This window comes from Narcine bancroftii, chromosome 7 (genome assembly GCF_036971445.1).
Source record: "Narcine bancroftii isolate sNarBan1 chromosome 7, sNarBan1.hap1, whole genome shotgun sequence".
Lineage (NCBI taxonomy): Eukaryota > Metazoa > Chordata > Chondrichthyes > Torpediniformes > Narcinidae > Narcine > Narcine bancroftii.
In genome coordinates this window covers 214,982,432-214,996,398 of record NC_091475.1, presented here as the reverse complement: position 1 = coordinate 214,996,398, position 13,967 = coordinate 214,982,432, and the positions used below count along the sequence as shown (strand labels likewise).

The 13,967-nt window shown below is 40.6% G+C and overlaps 1 protein-coding gene and 1 long non-coding RNA gene across 10 annotated transcripts in view; one reads left to right on the top strand and one right to left on the bottom strand.

Moving 5' to 3' along the window:
- Positions 1-13,967, top strand: part of LOC138739705 (F-box/WD repeat-containing protein 7-like) — a 149,419-nt gene that overhangs the window by 98,195 nt on the left and 37,257 nt on the right. For all 9 annotated transcript variants that reach the window (XR_011342374.1, XR_011342373.1, XR_011342372.1 and 6 more), the window contains one exon: positions 11,577-11,659. Coding sequence is in view for 4 of the 9 variants with exons in the window: in XM_069892296.1 (XP_069748397.1) it covers positions 11,577-11,659 (83 nt within the window). In the remaining 5 variants the exon portion in view is untranslated. The remainder of the gene's footprint in view (positions 1-11,576; positions 11,660-13,967) is intronic.
- The window catches only part of LOC138739710 (uncharacterized), a 56,251-nt gene that overhangs the window by 28,129 nt on the left and 14,155 nt on the right, over positions 1-13,967 (bottom strand). The gene's annotated exons all lie outside the window — the stretch shown is intronic.

Here is a 13,967-nt window from a genome sequence, read left to right as displayed (position 1 = left end):
TAGAGATGGTCATGTCAGATAGAGGAAAAAGAGTGGACAAGGTGGAAGAACGAGAAACAGCCATAGAAATGGAAGTAGAGAAAAGAGAAATTAGAAGAATCTAATAAAAAAGTTAAAGAGACAAAAGAGCTGTTAGCTCAGAAGATAGATATAATGGAAAATTATAATAGAAGAAATAATATAAAGATAGTGGGCCTTAAGGAAGATGAAGAAGGCAAGAATATGAGAGAATTTATAAAAGATTGGATCCCCAGGGTCCTAGGAAGACCAGAATTACAGGAAGAAATGGAAATAGAAAGGGCACATAGAACATTAGCCCCGAAACCACAGCCACAACAAAAACCAAGATCCATTTTAGTAAAATTCTTAAGATATACAACAAGAGAAAATATATTGGAGAAAGCAATGAAGAAAATAAGAGAAGACAAAAAGCCACTGGAATAGAAAGGTCAAAAAAAATTTTTCTTTCCAGACATAAGTTTTGAACTCCTGAAGAAGAGGAAGGAGTTTAATGCAGCAAAAACGATCCTATGGAAAAAAGGATATAAATTTATGTTAAAGTACCCAACGGTACTTAAAATAGTTATTCCAGGGCAGCAAAACAGACTATTCTCGGATCCGGAGGAAGCACGAAAATTTGCAGAACAACTACAAAACAGGCAGAGATGAAGACATGTAATAAGAGTAAAAATGACCACGAACTATATGTATGTGTGTATATGGGTATATATATGTGTGTGTGTATGTATATATGTGTGTACATGAGTGTATCTGTATTTAGAGGAAAATATATAGAGTATAGATAAGAATTAATAAGGGAATGAAAGGGAACAGAGGAAGTAAGGAGGGAATTAAAAGAGTGACCTTTGTTATATATGAAAATTGAAATCTTTTCTGGGGGGGGGGGCTGGGTGGGGAGGAGTTACGGTCACTGCAAAATCGGCTGACGCTTGCGAGTGAATTCGCAAATCCAAATGGAAAGGGGAGATGTGGTTGCCCGACAAGGGATAAAGGGCAACTCAGGAAGGGGAGGGGATAATGGGGTTAAAGAAATTTTAGATAGGAGAATAAGGGAAATGTTTGGTGTTTTAGAAATGTTGTCTTATAAAGTGTTCAAAACAAGAAAGCTGAAATGGATAAGAAGGAAAGGTGATGATGAGGAAACGGAAAGGGAAGATAGACAAAGTATGAAATGGCTACGTTGAACTATATGGCTTTAAATATTAACGGAATACATAACCAAATCAAAAGGAAGAAACTGCTAAATTTACTGAAAAAAGAAAAAATTGATATAGCATTCGTGCAAGAAACACATTTAACTGAAATGGAGCACAAGAAATTAAAGAGTAAGACATGTAACAGCAGCGTCATATAATTCAAAAGCTAGAGGAGTACCTAGATTAATCAGTAAAAATGTACCAATTAAAATAGAAGAGGAAATAATAGATCCAGCAGGGAGATATGTAATGATAAAATGTCAGATATGTTCGGAGTTTTGGAATTTACTCAATGTATATTCACCTAACGAAGAAGATCAAAAATTTATGCAAGATATCTTTTTGAAGATAGCAGACACGCAAGGGAACATACTAATAGGAGGGGATTTCAACCTTAATTTGGATACAAACATGGATAAAACTGGGAAAAAAATTAACAGAAAGAACAAAGTAACCAAATTTATAATTAAATCGATGCAAGAAATGCAACTTTTGGATATATGGAGGAAACAACACCCAAAGGAAAGGGAATACTAATATTATTCGGGTAGACATAAAAGATACTCAAGAATAGACCTATTTTTGTTATCAGCTCGTATGCAAGACAGAGTAAGAAAAACAGAATATAAAGCTAGAATATTATCGGACCATTCACCCTTGATATTGACAATAGAGTTAGAGGACATCCCTCCAAGAATGTATAGATGGAGATTAAACTCGATGCTACTTAAAAGGCAGGATTTTAGAGAATTCATTGAAAGACAAATTAAAATGTACTTTGAAATAAATACGGAATCAGTGAAAGATAAGTTTATACTATGGGACGCAATGAAAGCATTCATCATAGGGCAAATAATAAGTTATGTAACCAAGATGAAGAAGGACTACAATCAGGAAACAGAGCAGTTGGAAAGGGAAATAGCAAATATAGAAAAAGAATTAGCAATGAAGGAAGACACAACTAAAAGAAGAGAATTGGCAGATAAAAAAATAAAATATGAAACACTGCAAACATATAAGGTGGAGAAGAACATAATGAAGACAAAACAGAAATATTATGAACTAGGAGAAAAAACGCACAAAATTCTAACATGGCAGCTTAAGACAGAACAAACTAAGAGAATGGTATTGGCATCAAGGAAAAAAGACAAACAAATCACATATAATCCAACGGAGACTTCAGAGAATTCTACGAACAATTATACCAAACTGAAAACGAAGGGAAAGAAGACAAAATAGATGAATTTTTAACTAAAATTGAACTACCAAAATTACAAATAGAGGAACAAAATAAATTAACAGAACCATTTGAAATAGTAGAAATACAAGAGATAATAAAAAAACTACCAAATAATAAAACACCAGGAGAGGATGGATTCCCAATAGAATTCTATAAAACATTTAAAGATCTATTAATTCCTCCCCTCCTGGAAGTAATCAACCAGATTGACAAAACACAAAGCTTACCAGATTCATGTAAAACAGCAATAATTACAGTAATACCAAAGACAGGGAAAGATCCACTCGTACCAGCGTCATATAAACCAATATCTATACTTAACTATAAGATAATAGCTAAACTATAAGCAAACAGATTAGCCGACTAAGTACCTAAAATAGTAAATCTAGACCAAACTGGATTTATTAAAAAGACGGACAACAGACAATATTTGTAAATTTATTAACTTAATTCATGCAGTAGAAGGGAATAAAACTCCAACAGTAGCAGTTGCTTTAGATGCAGAGAAGGCCTTTGACAGAGTAGAATGGAATTATTTATTCAAAGTATTACAAAAATTCAGTTTACCAGAGAAATATATTAATTGGATTAAAGCATTATATAAGGGGCCATTGGCGAAAGTGACAGTAAATGGATATATATCAAAGCAATTTAACTTAAGCAGATCAACAAGGCAGGGATGCCCACTATCACCCTTATTGTTCGCGTTAGCTATAGAACCACTAGCAGAATTGATAAGAACAGAAAATAATATAAAAGGGATAAAAATAAAAGACAAGGAATATAAAATCAGTTTATTTGCAGCTGACGTTATAGTATACTTAACAGAACCAGAATTATCAATAAAAGAATTACATAAGAATTTGAAGGAATATGGAGAAGTGTCGGGTTACAGGATTAACGCAAATAAAAGTGAAGCAATGCCAATGAATATTGCGGATTTCTCAAAATTTAAGAAAGAATCACCATTTAGATGGCAAATGCAAGCAATACGATACCTAGGTATAGAAATAAATAAAAACCTCGGCCATCTCTATAAACTCAATTATTATCCACTAATGAAAAAATTGCAGGATAACTTAGAGCATTGGAAAGACTTACCACTAACACTAATAGGAAGGATAATCTGTATTAAAATGAACATTTTCCCAAGGATACAATACCTATTTCAGGCATTGCCAATACACTTGACGGAGAAATTCTTCAAGGAGTTAAAGAAAATAGTAAGGAAATTTTTATGGAAAGGGGGGAAACCGAGGATAGCACTAGATAAATTAACAGAATGGTATAAACAAGGAGGCTTACAACTGCCAAACTTTAAAAATTATTATAGAGCCGCACAATTAAGATACCTATCAGATTTTTATCAAACAAGGGAAAAGCCAGATTGGACTAGATTAGAACTAGATAAAATTGGGGAGAAGATACCTGAACATATACTATATAAATGGGATGAAAAATTGGTACAACGTAGGAATTCTCCAGTATTACATCATCTGCTCAATATTTGGAAGAAGATTCATGTAGAAAGGAATAAAACAAATTACCAATTACCAAAACTATTACTGACGCAAAATCAGTTAATCCTTTTTACAATAGATAACCTTTCCTTTAGAGAATGGGAGATAAAAGGGATCAAATGAATAGAAAATTGTTTTTCAGGAAATAAATTACTATCCTTTGAACAAATGAAGAATAAATATAATATAACTCAAGATACAGTGTTGGCATACTACCAACTGAAATCCTACTTGAACGACAAATTGGGAAGCAGTCTGAGGTTACCAGAGGGAAGTAATTTTGAATATGTGATTACAGACACAATGATAATCAAAAAATTTATAACAAATATGTATATTAAACTGCAAGAAAAGGAGAATGAGGAAACAAATGGTAAAACTAAACAAAAATGGGAACAAGATTTAAACATAAAGATAAAGAAGGAAACATGGGAGAAGTTATGCTCTGGAACTATGAGAAATACAATAAACACGAGGTTACGTATGATACAATATAACTGGATACACAGGCTATACATTACACCTCAAAAGTTAAATAAATGGGACCCAACAGTATCTGACAGATGTTTTCGTTGTAAAAAAGAAATGGGAACAACAATTCATGCAATCTAGACGTGTGAGAAAGTGAAAAAATTTTGGGAAGATCTAAACCAGATATTAAATAAAATTACAGAAAGCAATATACCAAAAAATCCAGAGATCTTCCTCCTAAGTAACATAAAAAACAAAGAATTTGGACTTGATTTGGATGGTGCACAAAAAAGATTTGTTAGGATAGCTCTAGCCGTAGCACAAAAATGTATTATGTCACCCTGGAAATTAGAAGATAACTTGAGAATACAACAGTGGTATATAGAAATGAATAAATGTATTCCATTAGAAAAAATATCATATAATTTAAGAAATAATATTGCAATATTTGATCAAATATGGGAGCCATAAATTAAACACAATAGAGAAAACCTACCGGGGACATCTACCACCTAAAATGACAGAAGGAGAAGGAAATGAAAAGAATTGACTCAGTGTTATTTCTTGTTTATTTTTATTGAGTGACAACATTGTTTGACTGGTTTAATGTATCTTAGATTCTGTACTTTAAATGAATGGGATGGGAGGTAGGGAGGGTGGGATGGGAAAAGGGGGGGGGGGAGAAAACGACACTGTATATATTTGAAAAGGAAAATATATGTATCTTGATCAATTTGGTTTATGGTGTTAAAATAAAAAATTTAAAAAAAAAACGGAGATTCTCTTTTGTTCACTTTGCCTTTAATCCTGACAGGACTGTGTACTCTCAAGATTTCACCTTTGAAGGCCTCCCACTTACCAAGCACGCACATTTTTACGAGAAAACAACCTGTCTCTATCCACATTTTCTAGATCCTTTCTCATTTCCTCCAAATCGGCCTCTCTCCAATTTAACCCAAGGACCAGGCCTATCCTTATCCATAATTACCTTGAAACTAATGGCATTATGATCACTGGACCCAAAGAAGCTTCCTACAGATACTTCTGTCACCTGTTCTGTTTCATTCCCTAATTGGAGATCCAGTATTGCACTCCTCCAATTTGTTACCTCTATATTTTGTCTTAGAAAATTTTCCTGTGCACATTTGACAAATTCCAACCCATCTATTCTTTTTACAATATGGGAGGCCTAGTCAATATATGGAAAGTGAAAGTCACCTACTATCACAACTTTGTTTCCTGTAGCTGTCTGCTACGTCTGCACATTTTCTGTCCAATTCTTGCAGACTATTGGGCAGTCTCTAATACAACTCCATGAATGGGGTCATACTTTCCCATTCCTCAGCTCCACTCATCTAGCGTCAATGGACGAGTGCTCTCGTCTGCCCTGTCTGAGCACTGCTGAAGCATTTTCTTTGACTCGCAATGCCACTTCTCCCTCTCTCACCTCTGAATCAATGAAACCCTGGAACTTTGAGCTGTCAGTCCTGCCCCTCCTGCAACCAAGTTTCACTAATAGTCACAATATCATAATTGCGCATGACAATCCACTCTCTAAACTCATGTGCCTTTCTTGCAAATTGAATTCTTTAATTGAAACAGACACACCTCAGAGCATTTTTCCCACCATGAACAACCTTTTGATTTCTGTCTTTATGTGCAGTCTTAACATAATCTTTTTCCATCCCTACTCCACTATCTGCTGTCACTCAGGCTCCAGTTCCCCTGTAAATCTTGGTTAACCCCTCCCCAAGCAGCACCAGAAAACCTCCCCGCAAGGATATTAGTCCATCTCCAGTTCAGTGGCAAACCTTCCTGCTGTATGGGTCCCACTTTCTCTGCAAGAGAGCCGAATGATCCAGAAATCTGTGCCCCTCCCTTCAGCTCCATCATTTTAGTCATGTTTTGAGCTGCGCCATTCTTATGGTTCTAACTTCCCGAGCACGTGACGTGAGTAATCCTGAGATCACAACCCTAGACGTCCTGTCCTTCAACTTCACAGCTAATTCCCTGAACCCTCTTTTCAGGACCTCAGCGCCCTTCCTACCCACATCATTCGTTCCTACGTGGACCATGTCATCTGGCTGCTCACCCGATCTTTTGAGAATGCTGGGAACTCGACCTGAGATGTCTCGGACCCTGGCACCTGGAAGGTATACACCACACATGTCAAACTCAGGCCCGCGGGCCAAATTTGGCCCGTGATATAATTCTATTTGGCCCGCAAGATCATATCAAATATGTATTAGAGCTGGCCCTCTGGCCGCCGCGCCAGTATAGCGCGTGCACAGCGAGTACTACAAACCCCAGAATGCTTTGCAAATGCATTGGCGTCGGCCCATCAGCCCCCACCTCCTCTCTTTACTTTCATTTCCATCTGCGACCTGTCGCCCAACTCACACGTAATAAACCCCTGACGAAAAATGGCCAAACGAAAGACAGAAAACACGACCTTTCAAGACAGGTGGGAGGCCAACTCTATGTTCATCATTTTAAAAGACAAACCTGTTTGTCATTGAAGCAAGTTGTTATTTTTTTGACTTGTTGGCTTGTGCAAAAAAATACAGTTAAAAGGAGCTTAAAGGCTATCGAGAAATATTATTTATTGAATATTTTATTTCTCATTTGTTAATGCTTCTTCTGGAAAGAGTTTAACCAAAACAATTATTAAACATTTATTTTAATAAGAAAAAGTTTAACATTACATATGTTGAAAGAAGAGAAAACATGCAGATGTTGTTGAAAATTTTCAATCAATATTTAGTTTGGCCCACGACTTACTCCAAGTTTTTAATTTTGGCCCTCTGTGAATTTGACTTTGTCACCCCTGGTCTAGAGAGTGATGTCCCAACCGCAAAAGGGAATGTTGCCGTTATGTGAGGGGGTATGACTGGAAAGTGGTAGCATTGACCAAGCAGTTTCTATCCAGGAGCTCGTGTGCCCGGAGGAAATTGGCTTTGAGTAGGGCTTGACCAACAGACACGATCATATCTTTCCAACGGGAAACAGTTCTGGTGGTGTGGATTGTGACGGGTGCCAAAACATGGAATGGAGGAGCTATTAGCTGCTTGTAGGGGGAGGCTCTTAGTATTGTGCTTGAGCTTGAACTATGTAGGCGGGATGAGGCCTTATCTCTGCACCAGTGCCAGTGTCGACTAGGAAATCCCTCCATGTCCACTGGTTCCACAGGTAAAGTAGGCCTTTATGTGTGCCAACCTCTGAGGCCACTATCGACAGCCGGCCTGTTCATTTCCCGTCTCTGCGCTTGACTTGGCATTGAGGTACAAGCATGGAGAGACACACTGCCAGGTATTGCAGTCCCTTCTGTGGTGGTAGAAACAGTAATCGCTCCATTTGAGCATTCGTTGCATTGCGGTTGGGTCGTGGCTATTGCTGGCGGAAACGACGGAGGGGAAGCCCCTGGCTCAGGAGCTGAGCCAGAGGCACCAACATCGTAGATCTGTTGCACATGTATTGAGCTCTGCTGCAGGGGTGTGGAAAAGCCTGTCTGCTTCCTTGGCCACCAGGTGTGGGGCATTGAAGTCCACATTTGATGTTGCTGAAGAAACATGCACCGGTAACTTGGAGAGAAACTGCTCCTTGAACAAGAAACAGTTTGTGTGCCCATCAGCTAAAGCCACCATCTCATGCATGAGCTCGGAGGGGTTTCCATTACCCAGGCTTTGCATATTCAGGATGTGGACGGCACGCTCGTGCCAGCTGAGTTCTAGGGAATCGAGGAGGAAACGCCGGAATTGTTGGTACTTGCACTCGATTGGAGGATCTTCCATGAAGGAGTTTACCTTGGCTGCGGTAGCGGAGTCCAGGGTACTGACAACGTGCCAGAACTTGGTGTCCTCCGAGACAATGCCTCTGACCTGGAACTGTGACTCGGCCAGTTGTAACCAGTTCCTGGGCTGGCTGGCACCGAAGGGCAGCAAATCCATGGCCACAGCCGTTGTGACTGTAGCAGAGGCAGCATCCTTCATTTTGTAGCATTCGAGGTAGGTGCCAAAGACGTAAGAACCTTCGGGGTCACCACTATAGCATCTGCTAACAGCAACACTGTTGAAATGAAATGCACATACGCACACACCCTGACTTTATTTGAATTTTATGTGCTGCTTTAAGGGTACAAGACACTTCCTGTCTGGAACGCGTTGGTCTGTGGGAGTGGCGTCTGCGCGTTGCAGTCACTGCCTGCTCAGCGCTCTTCTCTCTTTGGCTTGGCTTCGCGGACGAAGATTTATGGAGGGGGTAAAAAGTCCACGTCAGCTGCAGGCTCGTTTGTGGCTAACAAGTCCGATGCGGGATAGGCAGACACGATTGCAGCGGTTGCAGGGGAAAATTGGTTGGTTGGGGTTGGGTGTTGGGTTTTTCCTCCTTTGCCTTTTGTCAGTGAGGTGGGCTCTGCGGTCTTCTTCAAAGGAGGTTGCTGCCCGCCAAACTGTGAGGCGCCAAGATGCACGGTTTGAGGCGTTATCAGCCCACTGGCGGTGGTCAATGTGGCAGGCACCAAGAGATTTCTTTAGGCTGTCCTTGTACCTTTTCTTTGGTGCACCTCTGTCACGGTGGCCAGTGGAGAGCTCGCCATATAACACGATCTTGGGAAGGCGATGGTCCTCCATTCTGGAGACGTGACCCATCCAGCGCAGCTGGATCTTCAGCAGCGTGGACTCGATGCTGTCGACCTCTGCCATCTCGAGTACTTCGACGTTAGGGATGTAAGCACTCCAATGGATGTTGAGGATGGAGCGGAGACAACGCTGGTGGAAGCGTTCTAGGAGCCGTAGGTGGTGCCGGTAGAGGACCCATGATTCGGAGCCGAACAGGAGTGTGGGTATGACAACGGCTCTGTATATGCTTATCTTTGTGAGGTTTTTCAGTTGGTTGTTTTTCCAGACTCTTTTGTGTAGTCTTCCAAAGGCGCTATTTGCCTTGGCGAGTCTGTTGTCTATCTCATTGTCGATCCTTGCATCTGATGAAATGGTGCAGCCGAGATAGGTAAACTGGTTGACCGTTTTGAGTTTTGTGTGCCCGATGGAGATGTGGGGGGGCTGGTAATCATGGTGGGGAGCTGGCTGATGGAGGACCTCAGTTTTCTTCAGGCTGACTTCCAGGCCAAACATTTTGGCAGTTTCCGCAAAGCAGGACGTCAAGCGCTGAAGAGCTGGCTCTGAATGGGCAACTAAAGCGGCATCGTCTGCAAAGAGTAGTTCACGGACAAGTTTCTCTTGTGTCTTGGTGTGAGCTTGCAGGCGCCTCAGATTGAAGAGACTGCCATCCGTGCGGTACCGGATGTAAACAGACCAGGAAGTGGCAACATTACCTAGGCAATGCATGTTGCCAAATGTAGGCTTCTGCTGAGAAGGGAAGGGGGGTCCGTGCCATCTTGTGCCAACCGATTGGGTCAGCGATTCGGCCCGTCTGACCACACGATCGCTCAGCCTGCTACATTTGGCCCATTTGCTTTGGAGTTATGAAACCATGCTCATAACAAGTCAATTAGGTACAATTCACAGTGGTTTTCAAACTTTTTCTTTCCACTCACATACCACCTTAAATAATCCTTTAATTACAAAGCACTTATGGTACAGGGATTGCTTAAGGTGGAATGTGAGTTTAGGGGGGCAGTTTGAAAACCACTGCTTTAGAGGATGGTGAATCTGTGGAATTAGTTGCCAAAGACAGCGGTGGAGACCGTCATTGGGAATATTTATATCAGAGGTTATTAGGTTCTTAATTAGAGAGGGTGTCAAAGCTTACGCAAATAGGGCTGAGAGGGAATTGTACATCAGGCATGATTGAATGGTGCATTTGTTCTGATGGGCTGAATGGCCTAATTCTGCTCCTATATCTAATCATTTCATAGAATGCTGCTATCCTTTGAACTGCTAATTTCAATCTACATATAACAGGCAATCTAACTTTCAGTTGAATGGGTTTTGGCATATAGATGAAATAATATATGTATTAGATCTGATGGGATGAATGTCAGCTGTATTAAGAATCTGCCTCATTGTAGTATTGGCAAATTTGAGGTGTGATCTGACCAAAAGTGACAGGATCACTCTTTGTGTCTTAAATTGAAACATTCCAAATGCTCTAGAAATATTTGAAGGCTAGTTTCAGTGAGATAATTTTGGGGAGGTGAATTGGTGTTGGAGAGCCAGTCTGAAGATCCTCTGAAGTTGCTTTGTCTTGAGGGGAGCATCTGAAGTTGCTGCGAGATGCAAGGCTATCGAGAGAGGATGGTTCATTCTGAGTAACTGGATTGTTTTTAATTTAGTCTGATGGCCTCCTTCCATCCCATGACCATTTTGATTCTTCAGTAATGTCATAAACTGATCTTTAGATAAAACATGATTTTGCAGATCTTAATCTGCTCACATTCTTGTATTTGGGAGTATACAGGACTTCAGAGGATATGTACAAAGTGAAAGGAGGAAATTTTTGGGGAGACATCAGGAATTTTTTTTTTACACAGAGAGTTGTGTTGTGGGGGCCTGAAATGCCTTGCCAGGGGTGGTGGAAACATTTGGATCATTTAAGAGACACTTGGGCAAATGGATGGAAGAAAATTAGAGGGTTATGGGGTTGGAGGGTTTAGTTTTTTTTTTAGTCAGAATATATCGGTCGGCACAGCCTCGTGAGCTGAAGGGTCTGTGCTATGCTGTACTGTGTTGTGTTGTGCTGTGCTATACTGTACTGTGTTGTGTTGTGCTGTGCTATACTGTACTCTGCTGCGCTGTACTGTACTGTGTTGTGCTGTGGTGTTTGACATTCTGGAAAACTTGAGGAAGAGGGGGCTCATGTCTGCTTCCACATGGGGACTTCCATTGTGGTGCCTCTCTTGGTCATTTCTTGCCTTGTGCCATTATATTAGTGTTGTTTCAAACCATTGAATTTGGAAGGATTGTTATTGGGAGTGGTTTTCTATCTATGGTTGATAGGAGGGATTGATTCTTAGTCCTGTCTCTGTTTATTTGATTATTTTCCTTTTCACGATAGTTCTGCGTCCAGCTGGAGTTGTTATCCCATTACCTGCTGTTACTCCTGGCTGACCTGCTGAACCTGGGAAACCAGAGTTGATTATATCTCAACAAAACATTCTCTTTCTCTTCACAGATGAAGCGAAAATCAGAGAATGGCCTTGATGTGCGATCATTATCACCAGGAAAGAAATTGTGCAAAGGCTCCGAATATTCCAGGTACTGACGTATTGACCATGAATATTGTCCGGATATTCCAGGTACTGACGTGTTGCAGTTGCATGTTGACAATGAGTTGATTGTCGGACACATAAGTACAATGTACATGAGCACCGACATTCTTCCTTGCTGCAGCCAAACAGGTAATTTATAAAATAAAAACAACCTCAATAAGTACACATCAAATTACTGGACAGAGGAGATGAAAAATATTCACATGCTTAACAAAAGATGCTTCAATAGAGCAGACAGATCTTTTCCGCTGCCAGATTAGTTTCATTAAGGCAGTTAGTGGAGGTTTAAGAATCTCAGAGCCAGTGGGGGAGAAAAAAGATCTTGAACCTCAAAGTGCTGGACTTGAGGCTTCTGTACCACCTTCTTGTCGTAATCTATTGAAGAAGTTGTGACTAGGGAGATGGGGTTCCTTGATGATGATGGCTGCCTTTTCAAGGTAGTGCCACACTGCCATAGTTGTCTTTGATGGATTGGAGTTTGGAGGCCATGTTGAACTTGGCTAAGTTTACTGCTTTCTGCCACTTGAGAAATCCAACCAGTCCATATACTTTCCACAGAAATTCGTGTGAGTATTTCACAACATCCCAAATTTCTTTAGACTTCTTAGAAAGTATTGGCATTGGTGTGCCTTCTTCATGTACTGGCCCTTGGAAACGTTCTCTGAAATATGGACTCCCAAAGCTTGAAGGTACTAACCCTCTCCACCTCTGTCCCAAAAATGTGGGAAAATGCCTGGTCCCTTGGCCTCTCCTTCCTAAAATCCATGATAAATTCCCTAATCATATTGATCTTAAGAGAAAGATTGTTGTTCTGGCACCACCCAATGAGATACTTGGATCTCCCAAGCTATATTTTGATCCATAATTTCCTGTTGAATGGTCAACAGCAGTGGCATCATCAACAAATCTGTCATTTGCGATGGAGCCAAACTTGGCTACTCAGTGTACAGGGAATAGAGCACTCAGCTTGGATGCCCATGTTAATGATTAACAAGGAGGAGGTGATGTTGCCAATTTGCACTGATTGGGGCCTGCTGCTGAGTAAGTCGAGGATCCTAACGGAAAGACCACAGTCTGTCCGGGTCAATAGCAGAACATCAAGCACCTACACGCTGAGCACAGGTGCACCATGGGGCTGTGTACTCAGCCCCCTCCTCAGCCCCCTCCTCAGCCCCCTCCTGTTCACGCTACTAAACCATTGGTATCGCCAGATCCAGCTCCAACAGTGTCATCATGTTTGTAGATGACAGAACAATAATTGGCCTCATGTGATGAATTAAAGGGATATCATACAAGGGGTGTTTGACAGCTCTTGGGCTGTACTCATTAGAATTTAGAAAATGGGGGAATCTCTTTGAAACATTTTGAATGCTGAAAGGTGTGGACAGAGTAAACATAGAAAGTTGTGGGAGAGTCCAGGAAAAGAGGGCACCACTTAATTATTGAAGGATATCTGCTTAGAACAAAGATGCGGAGAAGATTTTTCAGCCAGAGGGTGATAAATCTGGAATTTGTTTCCACAGGCAATTGAAGAAGCCAGATCATTGCATGTATTTAAGGCAGAGATTGATAGGTTCTTGATTATCCAGGATATCAAAGATTATGGGGAGAAGGCCGGGTAGTGGGAAAACAGATCAGCTCAAATGGTGGGAAGGGAGGGGGGAAAAAGGGGGAGAAAATGACACTGTGTATATTCAAGAGAAAAAATGTCTGTATGTATCTTGGTCAATATGGTTTATAGTGTGAAAAATAAAAAATTTAAAAAAAAGGATAGAGGAGGTAACATGCCAAGAGGCAAGAGGCTTCACTGTTTACCAGAGATAGAAACCTTGGTCAATATGAAGTCAGTACAGAAAAGGCTTATGTGCTGGTACATGCTGAGTTAGGAAAGAGGAAGTGCTGGATCTTCTTCCAGACATTTGGAATGATATGTCCACAGAACTGGAGGAGATGTACTCCAGGTTACTGCAGGGAGTAAGGGGAGAGATTGTTGGGCGTTGGCAATGATCTTTGCATTCTCCCTGACTCTCTCTAACTCCTTTTCTTCATGAGCCATTCCTTTGGATTCTATAAACCATGATATCTGTCATAGTAGGACATGCTTTGCTGGCAGTTGTCTGCATTCCTAAAATACTAATCCCACTGAACCCATCAGGACCTGACCATGGAGATTAGTCATATTCCATCTAAGAAATTCTATGGATGCTGTAAATGTGAAACTAGCTCCGTAAATTGTAGAGATATTCAGTGAATCCGGATGAATGGATCCCTTCCTTGTTGCACCACCAAAACAC